We start from the raw sequence: 27,365 nt of genomic DNA, 5'->3' as shown, positions 1-27,365 counted from the left end.
TATGTGTCTTGTCTTCCTCTTAATGCTGTTGCACAGCTCACAATAGCTAATAGTTGCTCTTTTAGCTCAAGCTGATGAGCTGTGCAAAGATCTAAAGGTTCTTTTTGCTGATGTGTGCAGTGCTCTCTGTAATTGAATTCTCTTTCTTTTCCTTTTATTTAAAAAGAATGGGCTCATGAAAATGTTAAAAGGCTTATGTTGTGGCTAAGAAGTCAGTCACTGGAAACCTACAGCTTGCTAGGATCTTTGGAATGTATATTTGTTACCCCATTATTAGGACACTAGTGCAGCCTTCGTTTTCTCCAGGATGCCCATGTCCTGGCACAGTGAGTCTACTCCATGCGTGCAATAGGACTCTGTAATAAAAGTGGCAGCTTTCTGTTGCAGTCTTTTTCACCTAAACCAGAAAAATAACACATAATGGAAAAGGCAGTAGGAGTTTTGGAAAAGGTAGTCTCAGGTATAAGACACCTAAGTGCCAACATGAGTAAAAATAATTAATTGCCAGAATTATTTGTTATGCTTTAGAAATCACTCTGAGCAGAGCTTTCAGAAAAGGATAGCACTTGATTTTAATAATCAAATGTATTACCTGAGTAAAACAAAGCAAGAATTCTCAAACTTTTTAGATCATTGCCTTCCCACTCCATTTTTTAATATGAATTTGGCCACCCCATCTCTGTAGTTTGTATACTTAATGATCCATAAACTGAGACACATGGAAAACTGGAAGGAGTGAGACCATCCATGCTCTTTCTGGGGAACAGGGTATGTGGGTTGCTCTGAGCAGCCCCTATTGGGCTGGGCAGCAGCTGGCTGTGTGCTTTCACTCCTTGGTACCAGCTGCAGGAAAGCTATCAGTACCTGTGACTGCACAGAATGTCCCTGAGGAAAAGAACAGAGAGAAGAAAGCAGCTGGAGGCCACATGGTTACAAGCTTATGTGCTGCTTGCCTTCTCACAACTTGTCTTTGCCCATTGCTATTCCAATCCTTCATTTCCAGACCTCTCTGAGAGAGGTCTAGTTATAACCTTTTCTACATTTTTTTCAAGCCACCAATGGAATGTAGAATTTATTACAATCTGTAATCTCTCTCACAAATGTCCGAAAAAGGTTCTAGAAAAGATACTCATTATCTTAGTCATTGAAAAATAGATAAAACAAAGTTCTCCAGATTATACTAACAGGAGTTTTAGGTCAGAACCTCATAGGCCACATCTTACTTACTTGCTCAAATGACTTTGTAGATGTAATTATTTATTAGCATAACTGTAGTTCATATTACCCAATCAATTCTTTTTGAAATATTTTTCCAGGTCAGTTTTCAAACTGTAAACATTTATACTTTTTCCAGGACCCTTTTCTTTTTTTTTTTTTTTTTAAATCTAGCTAGAGCTTTTTGTGTGTATAACAAAAAGCTCTGTGCTGGATTTCCCCTAGGATACACATATATTTTAGTAAGTATATGCAAGAGATCATAAGTCTGAAAAGGAGATCTGTCAGGATCCAAAGATTAGCTTTGGGTAACCATACCAACAGTACAACAATCTATTAGGGACCATCTGCTGCAAATGAGCCAGCATATGGATATCTAAACAAATGCTCAGCATTATTATTCAGTCTTTGAGAGTAAGAAAGAAGACAGCAATTTGAAGTTTGCTTATGACTCGAATTATTATTATTTCATTATGAATATTTACCACTGCACCAAGTAATCCATAATGCTTACAGTGCAGTGTAAATTATTCAGGTACAGCTTCATGCTTTATTAACATAGTACTTCAAAAGCGATGTAAGTGGGAACCCTTTTTTCTTTTTTCCCCCAAATAGGTATAACTACAAATTTTAAGTCTAAAGCTAAAAATATAAAATAGTGAAATCCCAGAATCCATGTTTAGATATAAAATAAGCATCCTGTTTTTCATAAGAGCTGATCAGCCACAATGCCAGCCAGGGAACAATAGGAATCACGTTTCTAAAATTTACCTTTCATATAAATATGGATTTGGGAGCTAAATCTCAAGATCCTGTCACAGAAGGAAGTTGAGCTAATGAACTGTATCTATGGGATGCACAGTTCATTCTAGGAGTAATTTATGTATGTAAATTTCTACGTGGTGCTATTTGATAAGGCTAAACCTCAGTGGTAACAAAAAGAATGAAAACTGGGTGAAATGTAACTGCTCATAGATGGTACTACAACTATAATTTCTATGTATCATAAGACTAATGGATGACAGAAATGAAGAACATGTTGCTATACAGCATGAGGCAATTTCTTCCTGAATAGCTTGAAATTGGATTGTAAATGTAATCAAGTGCATTGATGTCCCCAGCTATTTGGTAACGATGTAGTGTGCTTTCCCACAGACTTGTTCATTAAAGGAAATATTAAAGTCTAGGTGTTTTAGTGTTATCTCAAACAAAACCAGAACATTTCTTCCAGACAATTTAAATGCTTTGTGCACTATTTTCCTGAAGATTTGGAACACCTTCAGCACTAAAGATGAGAATTCATAGCCTTGGTAGAAATTTCCCCACGCTCATGTCCCATGCAATCTTGGGCTCAGCAGACGCATTTCTCTCAGAGGTGAATTGGACCTGCTGTGTTGGTGGGATATGCAGTTCACAGAATCACAGAAACATTCAGGTTGGAAGACCCTCAGGATCACCAAGTCCAACTGATAACCCTACTCTGCAAAGTTCACCCCTAAACTATATCCCCAAGCACCACATCCAAAGGACCCTTAAACACACCCAGATTGGTGACTCAACCACCTCCCTGGACAGCCTGTTCTCTCAAGGCAGCACATCTAGCTTTACTTATGGTAGTGAGCAGAACTCAACCACAATGCTGAGATTAGTTTCTAAGGTTTTTCTGCAAAACAGTGTATGCCATCAATAGTTGGTGCTAATGCTGTCAAGTTGGATTTCTTTAGTACCATTTTGGGTTTTAAGACTACAATGTTTTTCAGTTTTGACCTTTCAAGGGAAGCTAGCCATGTTATATCAATCAGTGTGTTCCCTATTGCTGGATTAGCAGTATTAGCGACCCAATCATCTCTGCATTATAGCCACAACTGAGGCTCAAACTTTCAAAGATGGGGACTTTTATGATTTTTTAAGCTATCATTGAATTCCTCTCCTTCTCTTGACTCTATAAAGCTTCAGTCTTCTGCTCCCACTTAGGAGCATTGCCCTAATGTGTTCCTATTTTCTTTGGGACTGGGGAAAGATCAATCGAATAGCTTTTCCTGAGAGCAAGGCATAGAGTCAACACATCCATATTTGCAATGCAGTTATTGAGAAGGTATGTCTGCCCAAAGATGCTCTACAATTATCCTGAGCATGAGTCAGCAAAGAAGACACATACCAGAAATATGAGCTTTAGCAGGCTTGTTCCTGTAGCTGCTCAATTCTCAAAACCAAGCTCTTTGATTTTATCCAATTGTCCACTATTATCAGTACTACCACACACTCCAGTACCCTGAAAAGCAGTAAAAATCATCAGATTCTCAGATGGCAGGTGTTATGGTAGATTCTCACTCCTTTTTTTTGGTGTATATTTCATCAAAACAACCTTTTAGAGAGTAAAGTGTCTTAAGCTTAGCTTTTCACTGCCAGTGACTTCCTAGTCGAAAAAACCTTTGTACTAAAAGATGTTTAAAATGCTTGCATTCACTCCTTATAACTAATGTAACTGCAGTTTGAAAGGCATTCCTAATAATAATCATAGAACCTATTATAGGAAATACTCATAAGAGCTGTTGCAAAAAACATATTGGGGTTACTGGGAACAATGTATAATGTGTTTTCAACAGCCCTTTTTCTCATTCCATTACACAATGGAAATTAGGAATGTATTACAGAATACTTCTCTGAAATATTAATGGTTTTAATAACTCAAATATAGATATCTCCTTCAGTCTGCACATGGTAAAGTTGACCTGTCTACCACTATCACCAACCCTGTGGCGCCATCCCACTTGTGCTGATCCAGTAAATGTAGGGGAGCAATCCTAAGGTGTCTATTAATCACTCTGGGAGAAATGAAAGGGTGGTTTATATAGTGGAGATAATATTCTGAAGACAAGTTTAGGACTACTTATATGTTTTTCGTTCTCCAGCCTTGCAGACTGTACATTTTTATTTCCCAAAAAATGTTATTTTTCTGTTTCCTCTCCAGATCAGAGGGAGGGCTCCTATCAGCATTATTTCTGTGTGTATCAGGGAGAGGAACTTTTGGTTTCAGATTTCTGAAAGCTTCAATAACTGCTGTCAGTGCTATTCATTTAATGGAATAAGGTGTAGAAAGCTTCATAGAGGTATCCTCTAATGAGGGTTTCTCTCTACAGATTCCATTCCAGGAGTCTGCAAAAGAGATAACTGGGGGAAAAAAAAAAAAAAGGTTACTGAATAGCATTAAGTGTTTATCTACCTAGTGCCAGAAGGCAAGGGATAAATCTGTCAGCTAGAATGGAAATAGTTGATCTATATAAGAGATCTATTTCTGTTTAAGAGATCTATTTCTTCCTAAATAGAAAAAAAACCTAAATTTTCAAGGAAAATGAAAGTATGTATTTCTTTCAAAACTGGTAAGTAGATGCAAAAATTCTCCCAAACTTCCTGTGTTTCTGTGAATTTAATTAGGAAATAAACAACAAACAAACACACACACAAAAAAAAAACACCCAACCAAAAATGCCCCAAACTAACCACTGAGATTTAGCTAATAGTACTTCTTTTAATCTTAAAGTTTTTGTTTGGGCTTTTTTTTATTCTGACAAAGTGAAGTGAAGTTCCTGGTACAAAGAAACTCTGAAAAACAAAAGTTAGGAAGAAATTAACTATTTAGTCCATATTGGAAAGCTATTTGTGGAACTCAGAACAAAGCATATGTTGGATCCTGGAGTAAATCTTCATCTATGGGGCCTGATGAGATGCATCCAGAGCTCTAAAGGAATTGGCTCATGTAGTTGCAAGGCCACTCTCCATAATATTGAAGAGTCCTGGCAGTCAGGTGAAGTCTCTGGAGTTTGGAAGAGGGGAAACCTTACATGTATGTATAAAAAGGATAAAAAAATTACCCTGGAAACTGTTGACCTGTCAGCCTCACCTCTGTGCCTGGGATGATCATGGAACAGATGCTCCTGAAAGCTATACTGCAACACATGGAGGACTGGGAGGTGATTTGACACAGCCAGTATGGCTTCACCAAGGACAAGCCCATCCTGGACAAGTCCAGCCTGACCAACCTTGTGGCTTTCTACAATGGTGTAACTACCTCCGTGAACAAGGGAATACAAACAGATGTCACCTAGCTGGACTTTTGTAATGCCTTTGACACAGTGTCCCACGACATCCTTCTGGATGAGCTGGAGAGATATGGATTTGATGGGTGGACTGTTCAGTGGATAAGGAATTGGTTGGATGATCTCATCCAAAGGGTGGTGCTTAACAGCTCAATATCCAGATGGAGACAGGTGACAAGTGGTGTCACTCAAGGGTCTATATTGGGACCAGTGCTGTTCAGTATCTTCATAAATGACATAGACAGTGAGACTGAGTGCACCCTCAGCAAGTTTGCAGATGATACTAAGCTGAATGGTGGAGCTGATAAGTCTGAAGAACAGGATGCTATCCAGAGGAATCTGGACAAGCTGGAGAGGTGAGCTGAGGAGAACCTCAGCTCTCATGAGGTTCAACGAAGTAAAGTATAAGGTCCTGCACCTAGGTCAGGGCAATCCTCAATATCACTACAGGCTGGGGAATGATGAAATTGAGAGCAACCCTGCAAGAAAGGACTTGGGGGTGCTGGTGGATGAGAAGCTGGACATGAGCCAACAGTGTGCACTCTCAGCCCAGAAGGTCAATCACATCTTGGGCTGCATCAGAGAAACATGGCCAGCAGATTGAAAGAGATGATTCTACCACTTTGCTCTGCTAAGACCTCACCTGGAGTATTGTGTTCAGCTCTGAAGCCCTCAACACAGGAAGGACATGGACCCGATGGAGTGGGTCCAGAGGAGGACCAGGAAAATTATCAGGGGGCTGAAACACCTCTTGTATGAGGACAGGCTGAGGGAGCCAGGGTTGTTCAGCCTGGAGAAGGCTCTGAGGGAGACCTAGTACCTGAAAGGACCTTACAAGAAGGGTGAAGAGGAATTGTAGTGATAGGATAAGGGGCAATGGTTTGAAATTAGAGAAGAGTAGATTTAGATTGGATATTAGGAACAAGCTTTTTATCATTAGGGTGATGGAACACTGGAACAGGTGGCCCAGGGAGGTAGTTGATGTCCCTGAAGATACTCAAGGTCAGGCTTGGCAAAGCTCTGAGCAATCTGATCTAGTGGAGGATGTCCCTGCTCACTGCAGGGGAGGTTGGACTAGATGGCCTTTGGAAGTCCTTTCCAACGCAAACCATTCTGTGATACTATGACTCATAGGTAAGACTTTTTCTTCTTGATTTAGAATGGAGTTCAGCTTTAAGGTCCATGTCATATTCCTGTGCAGATTTAGTTTCTATTAAGTTAAGAAATAATGAAAAGTTTTCCTTTAATTCCTGTCGTTTGCCAAATTTCTAGGTGATCCTATAAACTAGTGGAGGATAGGGTCCTGCAGGGCACAAACAAATGAAAAAAAAGAAAGCCCCACAAAAGGTCTGTGAAATAATAAACCAATGGATAACTGAAATTGCCATGGCACATCAACAGACTGTGATTGTTCTACAAAAATCCCAAAACTTTCATGAGCAGAACCTTCTTTCCAAAGCTTTAGACCGATTTTGTATTTGCTATGGTCCATGGAAGATAAGAACTTTGACTCTTGAACTTCATGGTCACAAGTTTGTGGAAGAAGAATTGATTTGCTCACACAGAGATGTTGCTGAGACGAAAGTGGCCTACCCATTTCTGTTCTGAGTGATTTTGTTTTGAGGACAGATAGCTTCATATCCAGATAGATAGTCCAGAGTGGTAGCAATGGCATTTATGACAGTGGGCAGATCTGCCAGGATGAGACAGATTCACCTATCCAGTCACAGATGGTAGAAAATATTACTCACAGATGCTGCTGTATGTGAGCTTGGCTTCAGCAAGGAGCCAGGAACACTTGCAAAAATGGATTTTATAAGCTTCTATGCATTTCTCCCAAGGCTAATTTACTGTGTGCTAAAAGGAAGATGAGAAGGGAAAAAATAAGAATTGTCTTCTGAAAGAATTATATCTTTGGTTGTAAATGAACCTAAGTGGCTGCATGACTTTCTTTTGTCAGACAGAGAAATGGTTGGATTCACAAAATCTGAGTCAAGACTCCTTCAGTGCATCTGGTGCTTCCCAAGGAGTGAATGTACTGAACTTCAGGAGTGCTGGTGGGTGGGAGTGATGGCGGGTGAGGGAAAGCTGGGCTTCCTGAAGGTGGAGGTAGGAGATCAGCAAGCCTTTTAGAAATGCTGCTAAGTGATATACCAACAGAGTTTCTCAGAGCAAATTTTACATTAGGATAAACTGCTAATAACTGGCAAAAGTAAAAAATAGTTGAATCTCCATGTCTCGTTCTGCAAGGCTAGTGTTTTGGTGAGGCATTCTGCTTCAGAGTTGCATTACTGCAATAGTTTTGCCAAGGACAAGCCAGGGTTGTGATGGGTGTCTGAGATAGCTTCAGGAGCCCTGCTTTCAGCTTGTGCTCCCTGCGTGCAGCACTGGTAGCGCTCTTTACAGACCTCATTACGGTAGCACAGATCATTTCTTCAGGTTCTCTGATGAGCTTTTTTTTTTTCCTGTGCCTTCCTCCTGGCTGTCTGGCAGGACTAAGGGATAAATAATACCTGCTGCCACTGACAGCTGCTGTTGTGCACCTCTCCCCTTCTGTCCAGAAAAGGGCCATTCTCAATGCAATGCCGGAAAACAATGTGCCAAAAAAGGTATCCAAGGAAAAGCTCCACTGCTTTCTGGATTTCTGCTTTTGTTTATTCTAATAATTACCTGCCAAAAAACCCAAAAGGTTACCAAATTGAACTGTAAACTAAAATATGAATACTCACTTGTATTACTGTACAAGGTCAGTTACAAATGACAAATGGCCAAGAGGAAGGATGGGCAGTTAGTGACATAATTCTGAATAGAAAATGTTAGTATGAGATTTCTTTGGACCTTTTTACTGAGTGGGTTATCAGGATTACTTCTCTTAACAGTATCTTTTCCCTCTTGCTGTGTTGCTGTACCAGTTGGATTAATACTGTCAGGTGCTGATAAATCTGCATCCAATGCAACATTAGTTTCAATATCAATTTAGTCCATATAAAGTTGTGTCATGTTTTACTTGTCCTGGTTAAAATGTTCTCTATTTTCATTAGAAAGATCAGGCTTTGGAGTTTCTTACAGAGGGTTTCTGTGGTTCAGCAGAGCAGAGGGAAACATTTTGGGCACAATCTCTCCACATATCATGAAGTTTCTCAAATGCTTATTTTCAGCTGAATTTACTTGTCTTCACACTCTCAGGGCAGGGATGGTGGGAAGGAAGAGACATATTTCAGAACATTAACTTCTCTCATTCTAAACTGTACTCAAGATTGGTGGGATGAATTGTCCTTTGAAGGATTATGTCTCTACACACTGGCTACTGAGAGAGGCTAGACAAATAACAGTTAAACAGCTAGCTTCAGTAAATTAAACCAACCAAAATACCCCATCAAAACAAATTACCTAGTCGTTTAAGAGGGAGAAAATAAAATTTGGCTTGAGGCATCCAAATTGCTTCTAAATCCAAATTTCATCTAAATCCAAATTGTGCTTGGACTTAACTCTCCATGGTTTTCTTTTCTATGTCTACACTCATACAAGGAGCATCACTAGGTATGTTTCACCCAGTCCTACTTGGAGGCATTAGATAAGAGATTAAAAAGCAAACAGCACTTTTTTTTTTCTACAGAGGGCAACCTCAGTGATTAACAGTCATTTTCCAGCCTTGACTGTAGGTTGGTAAACAACTAAAAGGTTAGGCATAGTTGTTTTCCCAAAGAAGACATGGGACTAAGCTGTGTCAGAATCTTTGCTTAATATCTGCCTTTTTTTTTTTTAAACTTGATGAGAAAATTATTCACAATAATCTTCCTGGGTCCACATCCCCAGCGAGACACATTTTTCTTGCAAAGTTTTCCTTGCCAAATTCTTCAGCAGTAAGCCATACCCCCATGAAAGCTGTCCCTTTCCCCTTCACCTTGCCTTTCCAGATGTATCTGTGCTCTCTCTGATAAGATGGACATACTACTTCATTACTTGTACACATATTTTAAAAGCGTTGTTTTCTGATCCTTTGTGATGATGGGAGCTGGGTCCATTTAAATAACTTCTCTCAGGAGACTAAAATAATACATGTGGTCTGGATGATGAGGTAGTGAGGTAGATTGAGAACTGGTTGAAGGGACTGAGAACTGGTTGAAGGGAAGAAGTCAGAGAGTTGTAGTCAATGGGACAGAGTCTAGTTAGAGGCCTGTATCTAGCAGAGTCCCTCAGGGGTCAGTACTGGGACCAGTGCTGTTGAATATATTCATCAGTGACCTGGATGAGGGCACAGAGTGCACTGTCAGCAGGTTTGCTGATGACACCAAGCTGGGTGGAGTGGCTGACACACCAAAGGGTTGCGCTGCTGTTCAGCGAGACTTGGACAGGCTGAGAGCTGGGCAGGGAGAAATTTAATGAACCTCAACAAGGACAAGTGTAGAGTCTTGCACCTGGGGAAGAATAATCCCAGGTATCAGTACAGTTTGGGGACTGACCTGCTGGAGAGCAGTGAAGGGGTAAAGGACCTGGGGGTCTTAGTGGATGGGAGGTTGACCATGAGCCAGCAATGTGCTCTTGTGGCCAAGAGGGCCAATGCCATTCTGGGTTGTATTAGAATGGGTGTGGTTAGAAGGTCAAGAGAGGTTCTCCTCCCTCTCTATTCTGCCCGGGTGAGGCTGCATCTGGAATATTGTGTCCAGTTCTGGGTCCCCCAGTTCAAGAAGGACCTCAGGGAACTGCCTGAAGGAGTCTAACACAGAGCCACAAAAATGATTAAAGGAGTGGAACATCTTCCTTATGAGGAGAAACTGAGGGAGCTGAGAGCTCTTCAGCTTGGAGGAGGCTAAGGGGTGGCCTCACTAATGTTTATAAATATGTACAGAGTGAGTGCCAAGAGGATGGAGCCAGGCTCTTCTCAGTGATGCCCAATGTGTGGAACTTGAGGCATAGGAAGTTTCATGGAAACAGGAGGAAGAACTATTTTGCTGTGAGGGTCACAGAACACTGGAACAGGCTGCCCAGGAGGGTTGTGGAGTCTCCCTCTCTGGAGATATTCAAGACCTGTGTGACCTGGTATAGGTGATCCTGCTCTGGCAGGGGGGATGGACTAGATGTTCTCTCAAGGTCCCTTTCAGCCCCTAAGATTCTTTGATTCTGTGATTCTGTGATCAAGTCTTATAAGTCATTCTGATCACTTGCCTTTGCTTTATAGTTAGTTTACTCCAAACGATGTATAAAATAAACCAGCAGATTATCGGAACGGTGCCTTTCAAAATAACAAATGTATCTCACCAAATAATATTAAACCCAGAGGTTTTTAAGATCCTCTGGCATTATTTCAAATTATATTCATTTTCATAATTTTCTTAAGCTTTGTAGGGACTCAATGCAAGTACAGTTTATTCTAGGCAGGAATGCCAGCTTCATCTTTATTAAGACTAGCTGACACTTCTGGTTTTGTAACGTGTTTTCAAAATCCCAGCAATTTTATCAAATTAAACTGAAATAATCACAATTTTATTAAGCTGCTCAGGCTTAATATCTATTAATATTTTGTTTGGATTAAACCAACTGTTTCCAAGAACCAAAAGTAGGGGGAAATACGTGATTTTATCCATGTTAAAACAATTTGGCAAGATCATTCAAATATTGCATGAACGTTCATTAGTAATAGAAGTACATATTAATTTTTAAAATGTGAACAAAGGCACAAGAGGATTGTCATAAAATAAATTTAAGCCTGGTACTTAAACATAGTACAACTTTGCAACTGAAATAATGTACTTGCACTGTGTTGCTATCTGTATAGCAGTAGAAATAACACAGGGATTGCATGCAGCTATACAACACTGTAATACATGGGTTTGCTTGTTATTTTTATTAACAACTCTGTTTTATTTCTTTGAATCTAAAATCCATCCAAAATAGAAAACATTTACATGTACATAAAAGCCTCTAACCTTTGTAATATAGAAAAAGTAAATTAATCTCTTTTTGCACCCTGGGTAAAACACAATGCTCAACACACACACATGCACACACAGCCTCAAAAATGAGCTTTCAAGGCTTTGAAAGTGTGTATTCCACATCTGAGAAGGCTATGAAGAAGTGAACACTGTAAATCTTTGTGAAAATTATCTCAACTCCTGCTACTCTGATAGAACACTTTCCCACATTTGCATACATAAACACAATACTGGATCTCTGGAATAGATTTTTTTCAGTTTCCAAGACTGGAACCTAGACTTCACTATTGCTGTTGAAGAGTCCTCCCAATTCCTTTTCAGAAATCAGAATGCACTATAGATAGTTGTAATATCCATGAAATGCACTAGCAAAAATTGTGTCTTCTTGCTTTCATCATTTGATATTTTGAAACTTTTCCTCATTCATTGTTAAAATCCCTTTTTTATTAGCAACCTGTCTTTTTCTCCCTGTATAGGACTAAAGCTGTACAGTGGTCTATCTATGGCTCATGGGAATCTTCCCATTTTTCCCCTTTTTTTTTTTTTCTGTTTTGTCTCTCCAGATCATTAAAGACCAGAAGCTACTGGTGATAGTTGGAGGGATGCTACTGATTGATCTTTGTATCCTGATTTGCTGGCAGGTTGTGGATCCTTTGAGAAGGACAGTGGAAAAGTATAACATGGAGGTATGTCCTCAAACACAAATAGTACTTATGGTTGCATATCGCTATCCGCAGCTTTCTATAGGACCAAGCTAAAGATGCATTGTTGTATGAAAGCAGGTCAAGCTGTGTGTTTGGGGGGCAAGCAGGGTTCTGTTTTTCAAAAGCAAATAGAAATGAAATAACTGCAACCCAAAGAAATTGTATCTGCAGTTGAAGGTGCAGCGCTTCTGTCACTTGTGAAAGATTTTAGGTGAAAGAGTTGTAAACACAGGAGAGTCCTCTGCTAAGACTCTCTATTAGAGTTGCAATGAATAATAGATTATCAGAACCCATTAGCAGATTTCAGTAAGAGATCATTCAAGATAAGTGCAGGAGAGGTCACTGCTTAGACTGCATTTTTGCAGAGATGTTCAGGAATTACGTTGCCTCTTTCTGTTGCTGTATTTATTTTCAGTAATAGCGTGTACATACACACATACTGATTGTTCCTCTTTTAATGTCATTCCCAGAAAGGTCATGCTAGAGGTTTTGATAGGGGGGAGGTAATAGCTTAATGCCATCTGTATTTTCCAGCATTCTGGTAAGTTTCTAGAAGCAGTACTTTCTGGACAAACTGATAGCGAGAAATACAGCAGCAACAAAATAGGACAAGGGAAAAAAGAAATCTATCTGTACACAGGATAGCAGTGTTTGAGCGTTTATTGCCTCCAATGTGTAAACTGGTTGTATTTGAAAACTAGATTACATTAGGACAATCTGGAAGTGTTATTCTATTCTCTTGACAATAAGCAAGAAAAAGAATGGCAGTTTTCTGACTTCAACATTTGCAAGAAAAGATAGGATATTTTATTCCATTCTTTTTACTTCAGTCTTAATTTGCAGTATAGCTGCAAAGGAGAACATTTTACTTTTTATTTGGGTATCATTTGTAGAAGATTCCCTCTAAACTACAAGTGATGCCTTTCAAGAAATCATTTTAGCATCTGAAAAGACACCTCTCAGTCATTCCTTAGAGTTTGAACAGTTTTTGGAAGACTTCCCAGTTACTACAGTTGTCAGTAAAAAATGGAAATCAAAGCTGAAATTTGTCTTGTGGAGACACTTCTACTCTATATTTGTAGAGCCTGAAACAATAGGAACTTGTTGATAGCCTTATTCACTTAATTCCAACTGGATTGCAACTGCTATTTCAGTTTGCAGTGTTGTTAAAGGTTTCACAGCACATATAAAACCAAACATTATGATGAGTAGTCACAAAATGCAATGAGGTATAATGCTCATTTCAGTGTTGTGGGTGAATGATTTAGAAAGACTTTTGCTTCTTTCCCTGATCAGAGGGAAGCTATAACTAAATCTCCTGATATCTGATCCTTTCAGAATCACTTGAGTGAAATTTCTATAGAGAGTAGCTGTAACTGTAAAGTTATCACACCATAAATACCATATGTTTAAAAGGTAATGTTTATTGCATTTGCAAAATGTTGCAATTTCCATCAGAATTTGGTGCATAGTCTTTGGTTGTGTAATATACATTCTGTGCCATCTAGATCACAGGGGGCTAAACATTGATTGTGTGAACTTTGTATCAGAACTGAAATTCTCTGGGAACTCTGTAAGCCAGAGCAAATTCACATTGACTGAAGGCACAGGCAAGAGCATAAAATATTTTGAATACTCAGCACATAATTTACTTAAACTTACACTTAGAGCTCTCAGCTATTACTATAAGTTGTGCAGAATGGTTTTTTAAGCTAATGGATTTGGAGTGGGAAGGAAATAAAAGCACTATGCAAGCAAATTTGCTCATTAAAATATGCATGTATGTTATCTCATATAAGCAGTTAGATGAACTGTAATTGTGAAGCACACTAGGTCTCAGAAAATCCTTAGTAAAAGCAATGGCAATTGCATTTACCTTTATTTTTTAATTATTTTAATTTTTTTTAGGGGATTTAAGTCCATTCTACACTGGTAAATTCTTCATGTAATTGAAAGATACTTATTACATAGTAAAAACTACTGAAGGCAGGTTTCTGTTTTGTTTCAGGAGTATTGTGTTACATATATTCCTTGTCTCACTTCCTTCTCTGAAATAATTTTAGAGGGATATTTTCTCTCAGTTAAAGTTGATCCAAGTGGCAGAGACTGAATTAAATGTAGATTCCAAAGTTATGAACACAATCAGTCACCCTAGCTAATGAATTATTTGAGTGCTGTTTTAACTACAAATACTGATCAGCTTCCTACATGAAAGTTCTGATTTTGGCTGCTATTGAGTGGTCCTCTGTTAACTGTGTCTTCATAAACAGATCAATCAAAGACGACGAGCCCAAAAACCGACAGCGTCCTTTGCTGTTTGGCATTATTCACACAATAGATCCATTTCAATACCAACACCAGCAAATTAAAAATCCAGACTTCTTTTCCAGAGTAGCTTTTAAGACAAGCTCTCCATGCCTTAAAAGCTGAGAATGGGCAGTCTACATCTAAAAATACAAAGGGAAAGGAAAGTGCTTGTGGTGACTCTCTGTCCCTGACAGAAGGAAGAAATTAGATGGGGCGTTGGGTCTGTCAATTTTTAGACTGATCTCTGCCATCCTGATCCTACATGTCTTAGTGCCAGTTGCATCCTAGATGTCAGGTATCCTTATGAAAGGCACATCTATAGCTGCCATAAGATACCATGCTAAAAATTCTAATGACTGAGTCATAAGGCATCCAGATCCTAGAAGCGTCAGTAGGGCAGTCATTTGGTATATGACAGACAGACAACAAAATCATTGGATAAAAGCAGACAGGTTACAGATAAAGGCAGGGACCAGTTTAAAGTATGTTGATCTCCTGTAGAACTGTAAGGATCCTCCTGCATGCACTTCACAGAGTGCTTGTAGGCTTGATTCTTACATAAAACAAAAGCATTTTCTGATGTAAAATGCTCCTCAACTTCAAGCAGCAGTGTAAAAAAAAATGGAAGTTAATCCATAATTACCTCTATTTGTCTGGTTTGCTTGTTGCACTGGCTGTAACATTCCTCCTTTTGCTGATGTTTCTTTCAGACCAGTGATCAGTCCCTTTTTTCCTCATTAGCTTCTTCCTAGGATGAACTTTGGATTTGCTTTTTTTTTTTTCCTATTCTAATTCACCTTTTATGTTATAATCAAATTCCTCTGCAGATATGATTACAATTTGACTAGATTCCTGTCAAACTAAGTTTCTCCTGGTCAAGTAAACTGGAATGCATCCTCCCTCACCATCCCACCACCCAGGTTCTTGGGCTTATCAGGCTGTGAGGAATTACATGTCTTCTATCGGTGCAGCTGTGGAAGAGCTTTGCCCTGGTGGTAAGACTCTACCAGCTTTTACCAACCATCTGGATTTTGTCCTGGTTTCTCAAACAGGCAATGCTTATGTTCAAGGGTGCTCTCTGTGTTTTTCCAACTGCCTAACAAACTTTGCCAGTTTCAGTCGTACCTTAGAGCATATACAGTCCTTGAGAAAACACTGCTACAGATTTGATAGTAACAGCCAGCAGTGTGGAGAAGTTCTGGTAGTGTCTCCCCTAAGAGGAGGGTTACAGAGTGAATTTATCCCTCTGTCTAAAACATTATACTTGACCTGCTATGGGGGAGCTTCATACTTAATTAGACACAGAGAATTCAACCACGAGACAAAACATAAACAGGAAACCAGCTTGCTCTAGTTTCAGATGCTCACTGATACACCTGCATTGGAATGAAACCACAGCCTCAAACAGCAAAAGCCTTTATAAAATGGAATCTGTTCTCTGTGTGCAATAACCGTATCATAATTTATTAGGTACTTACTACAGTTCAGTAAATCTGTGCATAGACATACAGTCACACTCACCTCTTACAGAGGTGAGTAATTCCTTTGCTCTAGGGTTTAGTCTGAAACCTCTGACTGGCTTGTCTTCTCCCAGCATAAACATCTATGAGTATGATCCATTCACTGTGGATTTGGAAGGTAACCAGTGATAATGATTAGTAAACAAGAACTTGTATACTAAGGAAGCTGGATAGGTTTTGTAATTCCCAAGGTAAAAAGATTTTGTATTAGTGTTAGAATCAATAAAAGAAATATTTTGCATATTGGATGCCAATATGTCCGGTAGAATTTAAAACCTGTTTATCCAGGACAGCAACCTTTGCATTCCTTGATGTCTTAGTGCCAGCTTCATCGTTATCCTCTGCAACGGTTCCACTTATGTAGCCTTTTGATAACATTATCAATATTAAAACCACAAGCAAACAATCAAACTTTATTCTGGCGTCTGGAATACCAACATTTAAAGTTTCACACTGAATTGTCCCGGAATGGTAATAAACTTGAAATGGAGAAGAAAACAAAACAGCAGAACAAAATGCCATTTTAGAAGACACAAAAGAGAAAAACAGACCAATGAGACACATACTATTTGGGCATCTAGCATTGATATAGAAATAAAAAGTGGAAACTAAGAGTGCACAACATTAAATGAGGATGTTGCTGTAACAAAAATATCAATATGCAGGAAAGATTGAGTAGGTCATGCCAGAGGCAGACTGGTGCAGTCTGATAAAATTTGGAGTAATTTTAGATTAACAAGTTAATCATTTCAGCGAGCAAGGTGGAATTCCTATGCATTCCAAGTGTACAACTATACAATCAGACATACATTGCTAACCATCAAGTCAGAACATCAGCTTTGGACTCATGAACACTGCAAATGCAAAAATGGCTGTGTAAACTGGACAAATGTGCTGCTCAGACTAACTAATTTAGAAGTGGGGAGTGCTTTGTAATTCAACCTGCTAAGAGATAATTAATCCTTGATTTCATTCTGCATAGGATACAGAGTCTGTTCCAAAATTTTGATGTCTAAAGAACTTTTCTGTATCTGCAAATACCTTTTTATGAGCTTTGATAGCTTTGAAGAAGCAACAACCATAAAACATCAGTAGAGTGGTACTCAACTTCAGAAGGGGGAACAACATAAAACTAAGGCACACTTGTAAAGAGATGATAAAGAGGACACTGTAGAAATTGAAACCTTAGCAGATGGCCTACAGAGTATAAAGAATATCATATTGGAGACATGGAGTAAATGCATGCCACACATCAAGTAAAACTTGAAAAAGAGACTCAGCATGACAAGACAGCAGGAGGACATCCTTCAAAAAACCCAAAAATTGTATCCAAATGAGGAAAATAGAAAGTGATACAAAGAAATAGAAAAACTCAACAGTCAAGACTGTTAAGTAGGTATTCTTTCATAATTTATGTACACAGCAGTGTACACATAATTTATAGACACAGCAGTGGACCCATGGGAAGTTTCCCCTCCAAAAGTGTGTGTCTGAAGGCAAGTTTTACAGAGTCAATATACAGTTAGCTACTACATATTCATGCTGTTTCCTATTCATTTACATTTGGCTCCTCCCATCTGTACATGGCAGTGTGCCCTAACAGTAGGCCTGGGAGGTCTTCCTCTTAGTTGCATTTCCCTCTCTCTGATTTTTCCCATTCTTCTGCTCATGCCTGCAGGAACAAGCTGGTCTGTCCTTGGTGTGTTTCCTGTTATCTATACATTGTCTTAGATAAGCCTTCCACAAATTTACTTTTATCTAAACATGTTGTTGTGTACAAGCTTTCTTCCTGCATGGTCAGCAGGCCTTGAGCTTCTAAATACAAAGTCCAAGACTCATGTTTTCCTTTCTTTCGATTCACAAATTAGAAGCACTTTGTGATATATGGTCATCCTGTCCCTCAAACTTCCTGGTTTCTATACATTCATTTAGTTCCTGTTATTCTGGCTTCCATACATTGGTTTAGTTCCTGCTATTCTGGCTTCCATACATTGATTTACAATAGGTAAATGTACAAGGATTCTAAACAGATCAATGCAAAATAAATTAATATAAAACTCTTCTTCAAAAGGATCATAAGGTCTGGTAGGTTGAATGTAGAACACAAGAAAGCAGTCTAAAAAAAAACCTCTTGCAGAAGACAAAAATAATAATAATTTAAAAAAGAGTAATAAATCTTTCTCTAAATATTGGTAGCAGGAAGTTTGCCAGGGAATCTTTGGGGACAATATTTGACCAGAGTACAAGAGCATTACTTGCAGAAAACAAGGCATGCAAAATGAATAAATGATTGGATTGCTGCATTATTCAGCAAAATTCTTTGTGGAAGATTGCTATGCTAGAACCTTTCTGATGAAGTGAAAAGTGACTGCAATTGCTGGTAGAAATAGAGAAGCTGATCAGAAAGAAATCACTGGAAACAGATTATATTCTCCCAGGCTTGCTAAGGCAATTCAAAGGAGTAATAGTCAAATTACTGACAGCAATATGTAATCATTAGCTCAGAACTGCTTTGATAGCTGAGCAAAAAGTTGCAAATGTCTTACCATGTTTTCAAGGCAGGGTGGAAATCTTAGATTTGTAAGTTAATGTCTGTAGCAGACCAATTTGCAAAAATTATAATCAGGAGTGAAATTAGGGGGGAAAAAATGTGCTACATTGACATGGCACTTGTGAAGGAACAGATCATACAAAAACTTAGTGAAGTCCTTTGAAGCAAGAAGGAGTATGAACAGAAGCTGACACAGCCTGCTAGGTGTCCAAAAAGGACTCAGCAATTTCTTTCATCAAAGGCTCTCATGGAAATTAAATAGTCATGGAGAAGGACAGAAGCCCTTAAATGGATATAAAATTCTTTAGAACAAGGAAACAGAATTAAGCAAAAATAAAAGTTCATTTTCCAGGAAGGAAGGAAGGATGTTGTCTGTAGTGTCCTTCAGGACACGTTCTAGTCTCTGTGCTAGGACTTGCATGGTTCAGTGGAAGAGGAATTGAATGATGGGATAGCAAAATTTTAGTGATTATAGTAAGTTATTTGAGAAAGTAAAAATGAGGGCTAATTGTGAAGAATTCAGAAGGGAGGTTGCAAAGCTCGACATAAAATGAGACAGTCTTTCCTGATTGCAGCTGCAGAAGCAAACCTAAAGATTATTATCTCATTAGCTATGCAAAGTCTTACTGATACAGGGGGAAATGTGATTTTAGATTTTGATTTTTAAATTCAAAGGGAGGAAACCCATAAATAGATTAGGTAAATCCAGCACATTTTTAATATCTTTGTATAAAACATAATAAGCCTGACTTAATTACAACTGCCCTAGTTTTTAATTCCAGTAACTAACCCCCCCCCCAAAAAAAAAAATCACAGTGTTAGCTGACTTGACACAACTACGTGAGCACCCAGAGATGCTGAATATATTGTCATGCAAGTCTAACAAGAATCAGTAGAAGGATGCAAGTGCAACAAGACTGGAAGAATAAATGTTGTTCTGGGGTATCTAATTGTCTATGAGACTACTCCAAGTGCAGTACCTGTAGAAATGAATTTTCCAGAGATATTATTTGAACTGTATGTGAATTCAACTAAATATACAATTCTAGAAGTTACTTATGGTAGTAAAGATGGGCCACTGGTAAGTGAGTGTTGTGTGAACATAAGATGTGATATAAAAACTAGACAGGAAAGAGTTAGTATAATAGGCATGAAAGAAAAAGAAGAATAAAAGCATGTCCAAGGTGAACATGGTGTTGCACCCTAATAATTAGACTAATTAACTAAGAGCAGAGGCCAGCAAATACAGAATTTTCTTTAGTACATCCTTTCATCTTGTGAAGTTGATCTACATTTTTAAATGAAAGATATATGAAAACCAGGGTTCATTTTCATTCAGACTTCTACTTACCTCATAGATCAGTTGCCTGCATGCTTCTTTCACATTCTTTGAATTTTTTTTCCTTTTTATTTTTTTCCTTTTCTTTAATTTTTGTCTTTAATCATGGCACTGCTGCTGTAAGAACTGGAAAATACTCTGGCCAAAAATTATATATAGAGGAGGGGATGTATGTGTGTTTGTATACACATCATATAAATGTGGGAGTAACAAAAATCTAGAATGGTAGAGATGTCTGCTTCAAATTCATGTGCTCAAGTAGATTTATGCAGATTCTTTGCCATTTTGGAGCAATCAGATCATGTTCTTTTCTTTTTCTCCATATGTATATATGCATAAACAGATGTGTTTAGGGGTTGTTGTTTACTTTATGCTATTGGGCTATTCAGTCAGCTAACAGCTGGATTGATTAGAGAGAACTTTGTCAAATGTGCATTGTGAAATGAAGAATATAATTGGCTGAAGTAGTTTCTGGGGGTGTTCAGCCTAATGCAGGTCAGAGCTTGTTAGTCAGTTTGTTCTCTAAATATCATTACTCCCATCTGTTTCCCCTACTATTTTTTAAATAAATTTAATTTCTTTCCTTCCAATCTGAAATATTACAGACTGCAGGAGCCAAATGTCTCCTGAAATCTGTAGCCTGCTTTCAAACCCTGCCATTGTAGCTCACGGCAGGCGGCCCACCAGCAGTAGGTGAAACTGAGAACTCTTACTTGCATCTGCTGGGACCCACCAGTGACTGGCAGCCATTCCAGAGAGAAGAAAAATGAATGGCCATTAGAGTCATCTGTAAACCTTCCTCCAGCCCAGAGGATCCAGACCAGGTCCAAAGAAAGAGTAAATATTAAAGAGCAAATCTATTTTACTTCTCTTCCTTGTTTGACATCGGTTTCCAAGGAAACAGAAGAAAACATGAGAACTGGGAGCCAGCAGCTGAGATTGACTCAGCTGGTGGCTAGTCCTGCTTCTGTTCCCATGGAAACACGTATCAAATTGGCAAAAAATAAAGAACTAGGACAGGGTCAGTTCCAAAATGGCAGGATGAGTGGCTGTTGCTTTAGCTACTTAGTAAGATGAAGCTTGCTGGTATTTATTCCTCTTCAGTAATTCCAGTTTTAGTTCTGGATTTATTTTTTGGTTCCCAATAAACACTTCATCCCAGCCTCAGGAATGTAGAAACCACTATCACTGACAACTCGTCTTGTTGAGTGGCTTCTTTGCAACATTGACCAGCACAAAGACTTTCAGAGGAGGATGATAGAAATGTGTAGTGCATATCAGAGACGTCATCTGTCACACTTGACTTTTCAGCCATGGTTCATAACGAGTAGTGACTTCAAAGTGGGCATTTGTTGTATATCTCGTAACTGTTTTGTGTTCACTATTTAAATACTTTTGTTATGCCCATAAACATCAGTTGGTTTTAACTCTTGCTATCTTTGCACCGTTAATATAGTTGCTAACCAAGCACTGTGTGAGGAATTTTCCATTTTCAGTTTTGGAAAGGTTGGGTTTCAGTCCCATTGTACATATATTATTTTTCTTTTAGGGAAAAAATAAGAATTGAATCTTCCACATCTACTTTTGCAGTACTATTTGTTACTGTATATCTGTGTGTTTACTACACAATTTCATTTTCCTCTTCTCTCCGTGGTAGACAGTCCCAATCTTATTAAGCTATTTTTCCTATGACACAGAGACTCTGAAGTATCCTTTTTAGTTAGGATGGTTTTATGCTGCATATTTGAAAAGCTCTGTGTAATGGTTTTATCTATTATTCAATCTGTTCCTTAACATTTAGTGTATTCTTTTCAGTGTTGTGTACCATTAAACAAAATTTTGGACTTTACTCTTAAACTGATTCCCAGATTGCTTCCATGCACTAATTAAGACCTCAAGAAAACTACAAGTAGTAGTTCTACTGAGTTTAAGTGAAAACAGCTCTATAGTTACTGAAAACATATTCTATTTGTCATCATGTGGTCCACTTATTTACTTTCCTCAAACGTCTAAAGATTCAAGGTACCTCAGCATTTTTTTTCTACTTATTTTCCTGTTAATGCTCTTGAGCAACACTGAATTTAGTATGGAATTACAGTTCCTAGAGTGGAAGTATCACTCTGGAATACGTAAGCAATGCACTCATGGTTTTTATGTACAGTTACTGTTACTTTTGCTGCTGCTATGTAGTGACACTTCTGGCTTGTCTCTGCTGTTTTGTGAACACGCTGCTGTAGCTACTCTGGTTCTGAAATCCACACAATGGCACACAATGGGATCCATCCTTTCCACTGTATTGGCAATGCAGACTATTGTACTTCCTTTGGGATTTCAAGGTGTAATCCCAGTCCTAGGAGGAATAGGGTATTGGAGGAAAGGAATTTAGATGGCAGTTATCTAACACCATCCATGGTAAAGTCATTACGTACACGTGGATTAAAATCAGTCCTTTGCCACTTTTGGTATCAACACTACTGAGATTCCTGTGTGCGCTGTGAAAATACCAGTAAATGATTCACAGCCTAATTAACATTAAAAGCAACAGACATATAATCTATCAGTGATACCTGGCTGCTTCATGCAGAAGGCACTGTGACAGTTTTGTTCATTAACTAAGGAGGCTTAGTACATGATAGACTCAGTGGGACTTACTCAATTGAAACTTCAAATACGTTGGATACATTAATTCATATTTATTTCTCTGAAGGCTGATGCCAGAGCTAATTTTAACATTGATTTTAGGCTCTTTTTATAGGGCTGTAATCAGCAGTAAAGTTAGTAGAGGACAACGCTGAGACTTTTTGGAAGTCAGGAGCTGACTACATGGGTTTAGGCTATTCCAGCATTCAATTCAGTAGTGGCATGCTTGCAAGGGTTTAGAAGCCCATCTCCTCACATATTTCCTTGTTCTTTTAGAGATAAATATTTAGGGGTCTCTAGACACATGTTTGTTAAACTGCATATTAAGTGTCAAGATTGAGAGGTATTATAATCCACACAGGAATATTTTTCACTCTTTTGTTAGTGATTTGAATTGTTTTCAATATAGGAAGAAAAAAAAAAAAAGACAAGAAAACTTTGCCTCCACCAAATGCCAAAGTCCGATTAAGAAAATATTGCAGAAAACAGACTCTGGGAATTGACAAATATTCCTTGTTGCATTCTATCCTGGCCATTCAGTGTTCAGCCCTTTCTAGCTTTGTAACATCTCTTTGTTGTTTCCTGGAAGCAAGCAGTACTGCATAGAGAAAGACAGACTTTAATGCTTATGTCAGGAAGCAGATGCTGGTGCAGATGAAATGAAGCATAATGAATTACTCCAAGAATATGCTGAGGCTACAATAGAGACCAATAAAATCCTTCAACCAGACTTCTCTGAAGATAGCAAATTCTGTGTTAAAATAGCTATTTAGGCTAGCAAATTGTCTACTGTAATTAATGCTTCTTTGGGGAAGAATATTCCCTTAGTCCTTCAAATACTTAATAGGCTAACACTGAAAACATCCTGGTACTCCTGGGTGTTATCTCTAGGCATGCATGATATAAGGTAAACTTAAAGTATCATTTTATTTACTATCTTCTGAATCCTGGTGGAGTAATTGATTTCTGTTACCTGAAAAGAATGATCCAGTCTAGAAATTTTGTCAAGTCTTTTCACAAGAAGATGATGAGACTTCATTCTTCTGTCATCCTTACTTCATCCCTTAATTCCAGCAATGTCAGGAATCCACTGTTTTGATTTTCAGGTACATTTAAGGAAACTCTGTGCTGTCTCTTAGCTACTTGCTCTTGAAAACTCATACTATCCATCCTTATTTTTCTCATATTATTTCCTCTCTAATACATATATATTTTTTGTATACACTTCCCTGTTATTATTATATGATGAGGGGCTCCTGATAATCTCAAATAACATTTGGATTTAAGTGCCTTGGTGTACTTATTTCTTTAATATTACCATTTTAACCAACAGGTTTGATTCATTCTGAGATAGTTTTATTGCTTTCTCATGCAGTGTCTGTGACCCAAGTAAGAACTTCAGAAACTGGACAATCTTTCTAAGCAGTTGATAATCCCTTTATAATATTTCTATATCAGATGAGTGTTTATGAGGCAAGAATCCTCATTTTATGAAAATGCCCTGCTTACATTTTAAAATCATTATACTTGTTTTTTTTTATTAAAAAAATAGAATATTGTGTAATTCTTACTAACGTAGAAGAATCTCTCCCAGTATGTGCTACAGAATTAGATACTCCGAAGTGCTTCTCTAAATATTTAATTTCAGTGTGTTGACTATAGAGGTACATATATATGTAGGAATGAGTGTTAATATGTACATATATACATGTATAATTAATATTTTGACCATTCACTTCTGGTCAGGGGCCATGTCCAGTTAAAATTGTTTCCTTTTCCTAAAGCTTTACATGCAGGGTCTAGTTGGACTTCTGCGGCTAGTGGTGTTCCCCAGTGCTGGGCCCAGTCTTGTCCAACATATCCCTCAATGACCTGCATGAAGGACCAGAGTGTACTCTCAGGAAGTTTGCTGATGATGCAAAACTGAGAAGATTGGCTGACACACCAGAAGGCTGTGTTGCCATTTAGTGAGGTCTGGACAGGCTGAAGAGTTGGGCAGAAGTGATCCTCCTGAAGTTCAACAAGGGCAAGTGTAGAGTCCTGCACCTGGGGAGGAGTGAGCCTGTGCACCAGTAGACTTTAGGGGTTGACCTTCTAGAAAGTATTTCAATGGAGAGGGACCTAGGAGTGCTCATGGACAAGTTAACCATGAGCCAGCAATATGCTGTCATGGCCAAGATGACCAACAGTATTCTGGAGTGCATTTAAGAAGATGGTGGCCAGCAGGTTGAGGGAGGTTCTCCTCCCTCCTACTCTGCCCTGGTGAGGCATCATCTGGAGTCTTGTGCCCAGTTCTGGGCTCCCCAACTCAAGAAAAACAGGGAACTACTGGAGAGAGTCCAAATGAGGGCTACAAAGATGATTAGGGAACGGGAGCATCTCTGTTACAAGGAAAGGATGAGAGACCTGGGGCTCTGTAGCCTGGAAAAAAAGAAAACTGAGAGGGGATCTTATCAATGCTGATCAATATCTAACAGGTGAAGGAGGTGGCTGGGCTGTTTTCAGTGGTGGCCAGTGATAGGACAAGGGGCAACAGGTACAAACCAGAACAAAGGAGATTTTGCTTGAACCTAAGTAGAAACTACTTTGAGAGTGACAGGGCACTGGACCAGGCTGCCCAGAGAGGTTGTGCAGTCTCCTTCTGTGGAGACTTTCAAAAACCCTCCTGGCCATGTTCCTGTGCAACTTGATCTAGATGAACCTGTGTTAGTAGGGGAACTGGTCTAGGCAACCCCCAGAGGTCCCTTCAAACCCCCACCATTCTATGACTCTATGCACACGTGTTTTTCCATGAGGCAGAGCAGGGAGTCTCCCATGCTTTCTGACACTCTTGATTGTGTGAGATGATAGCTCATGTGAATTTCAAGAATCTATCATGAAATTGTATAGGGCCCAAACAGAAATTAAATAGCCCATGGTTCTGATTTTGGTATGGAAAAGCTGGTTATCTCCCCCATTGTATATTTCTGTGTGCTGGTTACATCTTAGCAGAAGAGGGATTTTGATCTAACAGCTTTTATTAGTCCCCTTTCATTTTGTGGGACTCTTGCAAAATAAAAGTGGAACAGATCACCAACATCATAAATTCAGAGAGCTAATCACAGAAAGTAATTTACTGCCGAATTTTCTATTTGCAATAACACCTTTGAGCCAGCACATAACTTATTGCAGCAGATGAAAGCAAAATGACAATTTCTTACTGCCAACGTGGAGGTGTTCTTCAGCTTTGTTATATAGGTTGAAGGCACACGTTGTTAATGGTTTCGTTGAAGTCTAATCTTACAATAATGCCATGAGCAAGGTTTTAAAGCAGGTTTTTTCATATTCTTCATTTGCATGTACTAAAATAGAAGAAAGAACAGCCAGTTGAAGTACTGTGGAGACACATTCAGGATGGAAATGTGTGTGTGATGGCAGATCATCAAACAACATTAGAAGAAATGGCGTTACAAAGGAATTAGGCTGGAGCAAGATAGGAAACATCACTGTGGGGACAAGAGTGTGATATTTTTTTTTTGTTATTGTTGGTTTGGGGTTTTTTATCCTATTTTGCCAGTCTTTAGTTTGTTTTTTTTTCCAAAACAAATTCATAAAATGTTAATTTTAGCCTGCTGAAGAGGAGGCTCAGGGGTGACCTCATTGCTGCCTACAACAACTTGAAGGGAGCTTGTAGCCAGGTGGGGGTTAGTCTCTTCTCCCAGGCAACCAGCAGCAGAACGAGAGGACACAGTCTCAAGTTGTGCCAGGGGAGGTATAGGATGGATATTAGGAGGAAGTTCCTCACAGAGAGAGTGATTGCCCATTGGAATGGGCTGCCCAGGGAGGTGGTGGAGTCGCCATCACTGGAGACATTCAAGAGAAGCCTGGATGAGGCACTTAGTGCCATGGTCTAGTTGATTGGACAGGGTTGGGTGGTCGGTTTGACTGGATGATCTTGGAGGTCTCTTCCAACCTGGTTGATTCTATGATTCTATGAATCTGAAATCAGAGTCATACCTGAAATTTAAGCTCTTAAAATGATGAACTTCAAGTAATTTGCAGGAGTCACTATGAAGCTCATTTCATAAACTGAAATCCCAAGAAAGAGTTCTGTTTTCAGTGAAAATTAAATGATAGATGAAACTGAAGGTAAAAAAATGCCATGTGATCATGAGTTCTTGATATATAGTTACAAGAAAATGTCATCTTTGGTGCTCCTTAGAGTCAAAGGGATAAGTCTAAGTGTAAGGAATTATAAGAAAAGAAGTAGGGAACAGAACATAAAGCAGTATAATGCCAGTACATAAGTCAGCAGTGGAATTACACTTAAGCTGTAATGTGTATCTATTTTTATTCATACAAAATTATGACTCCTGAAAAGGAAACTCAGTTAAGGATTGAAATACAAAATTATAGAATAATTGAGAGCGAGGAGGCCTCCAAATGTTTTCTAGTCCAACACCGCTTCTCAAAGCAGAGTCACCTAGAGTAGCTTGTTCAAGACCATGTCCAGTCATGTTTTGAATATTTTCAATGACAGACTCTACAACATGTCTGGCCAAGGTATTTCAATGTACAACAATGTCTTCTGTGGTTTCCTGTGTTGGCTTTCCAGCATGTATGAGGGTGGTTAAATCCCTCATGAGAACCAGGATCTGCAAACATGAAGCTTTTTCCCATTGTCTGAATATAGCCTCTTCAACCTCTTCCAGAATCAGGTGGTCAGTAGCAAACACAAACCACAGCATACACCATTTTATTCTCCCCTCTAATCTTAACCTATAATCTCAGAACTGGCTCATCATCCATCCCAAGGCAGAGCCCAATGTATTCCTACTGCTATCTCTACTACTACCTCTTGGTATTGTAATGGGCAATTTGCCTTTCTTGCCTTCCAGCCCATTCCTTCTTATTTACCTGTTGCAGCACTCCAGTCATGGGAGCTTCCCCACCACATCTCTGTGACCCTAATGAGGATGCAGCCCCACAACTAGGCAAATATTTCTGATTCCACCTGTTTGTTCTCCATGCTGCACTTGTGCATTGGTGTGCAGGCACTTTGATGAGATTCTCCATCATG

The 27,365-nt window shown here is 38.9% G+C and overlaps 1 protein-coding gene across 1 annotated transcript in view; it reads left to right on the top strand.

Annotated features, from left to right (window-relative positions):
• Window positions 1–27,365, top strand: part of GABBR2 (gamma-aminobutyric acid type B receptor subunit 2) — a 498,889-nt gene that overhangs the window by 348,211 nt on the left and 123,313 nt on the right. The window contains exon 13 of the mRNA XM_054381694.1: window positions 11,809–11,931. Coding sequence (XP_054237669.1) covers window positions 11,809–11,931 — 123 coding nt within the window. The remainder of the gene's footprint in view (window positions 1–11,808; window positions 11,932–27,365) is intronic.

This window comes from Indicator indicator, chromosome 6 (genome assembly GCF_027791375.1).
Source record: "Indicator indicator isolate 239-I01 chromosome 6, UM_Iind_1.1, whole genome shotgun sequence".
Lineage (NCBI taxonomy): Eukaryota > Metazoa > Chordata > Aves > Piciformes > Indicatoridae > Indicator > Indicator indicator.
Note: the sequence above shows the minus strand (reverse complement) of the source record. Positions and strands in the feature narration are given on the sequence as shown.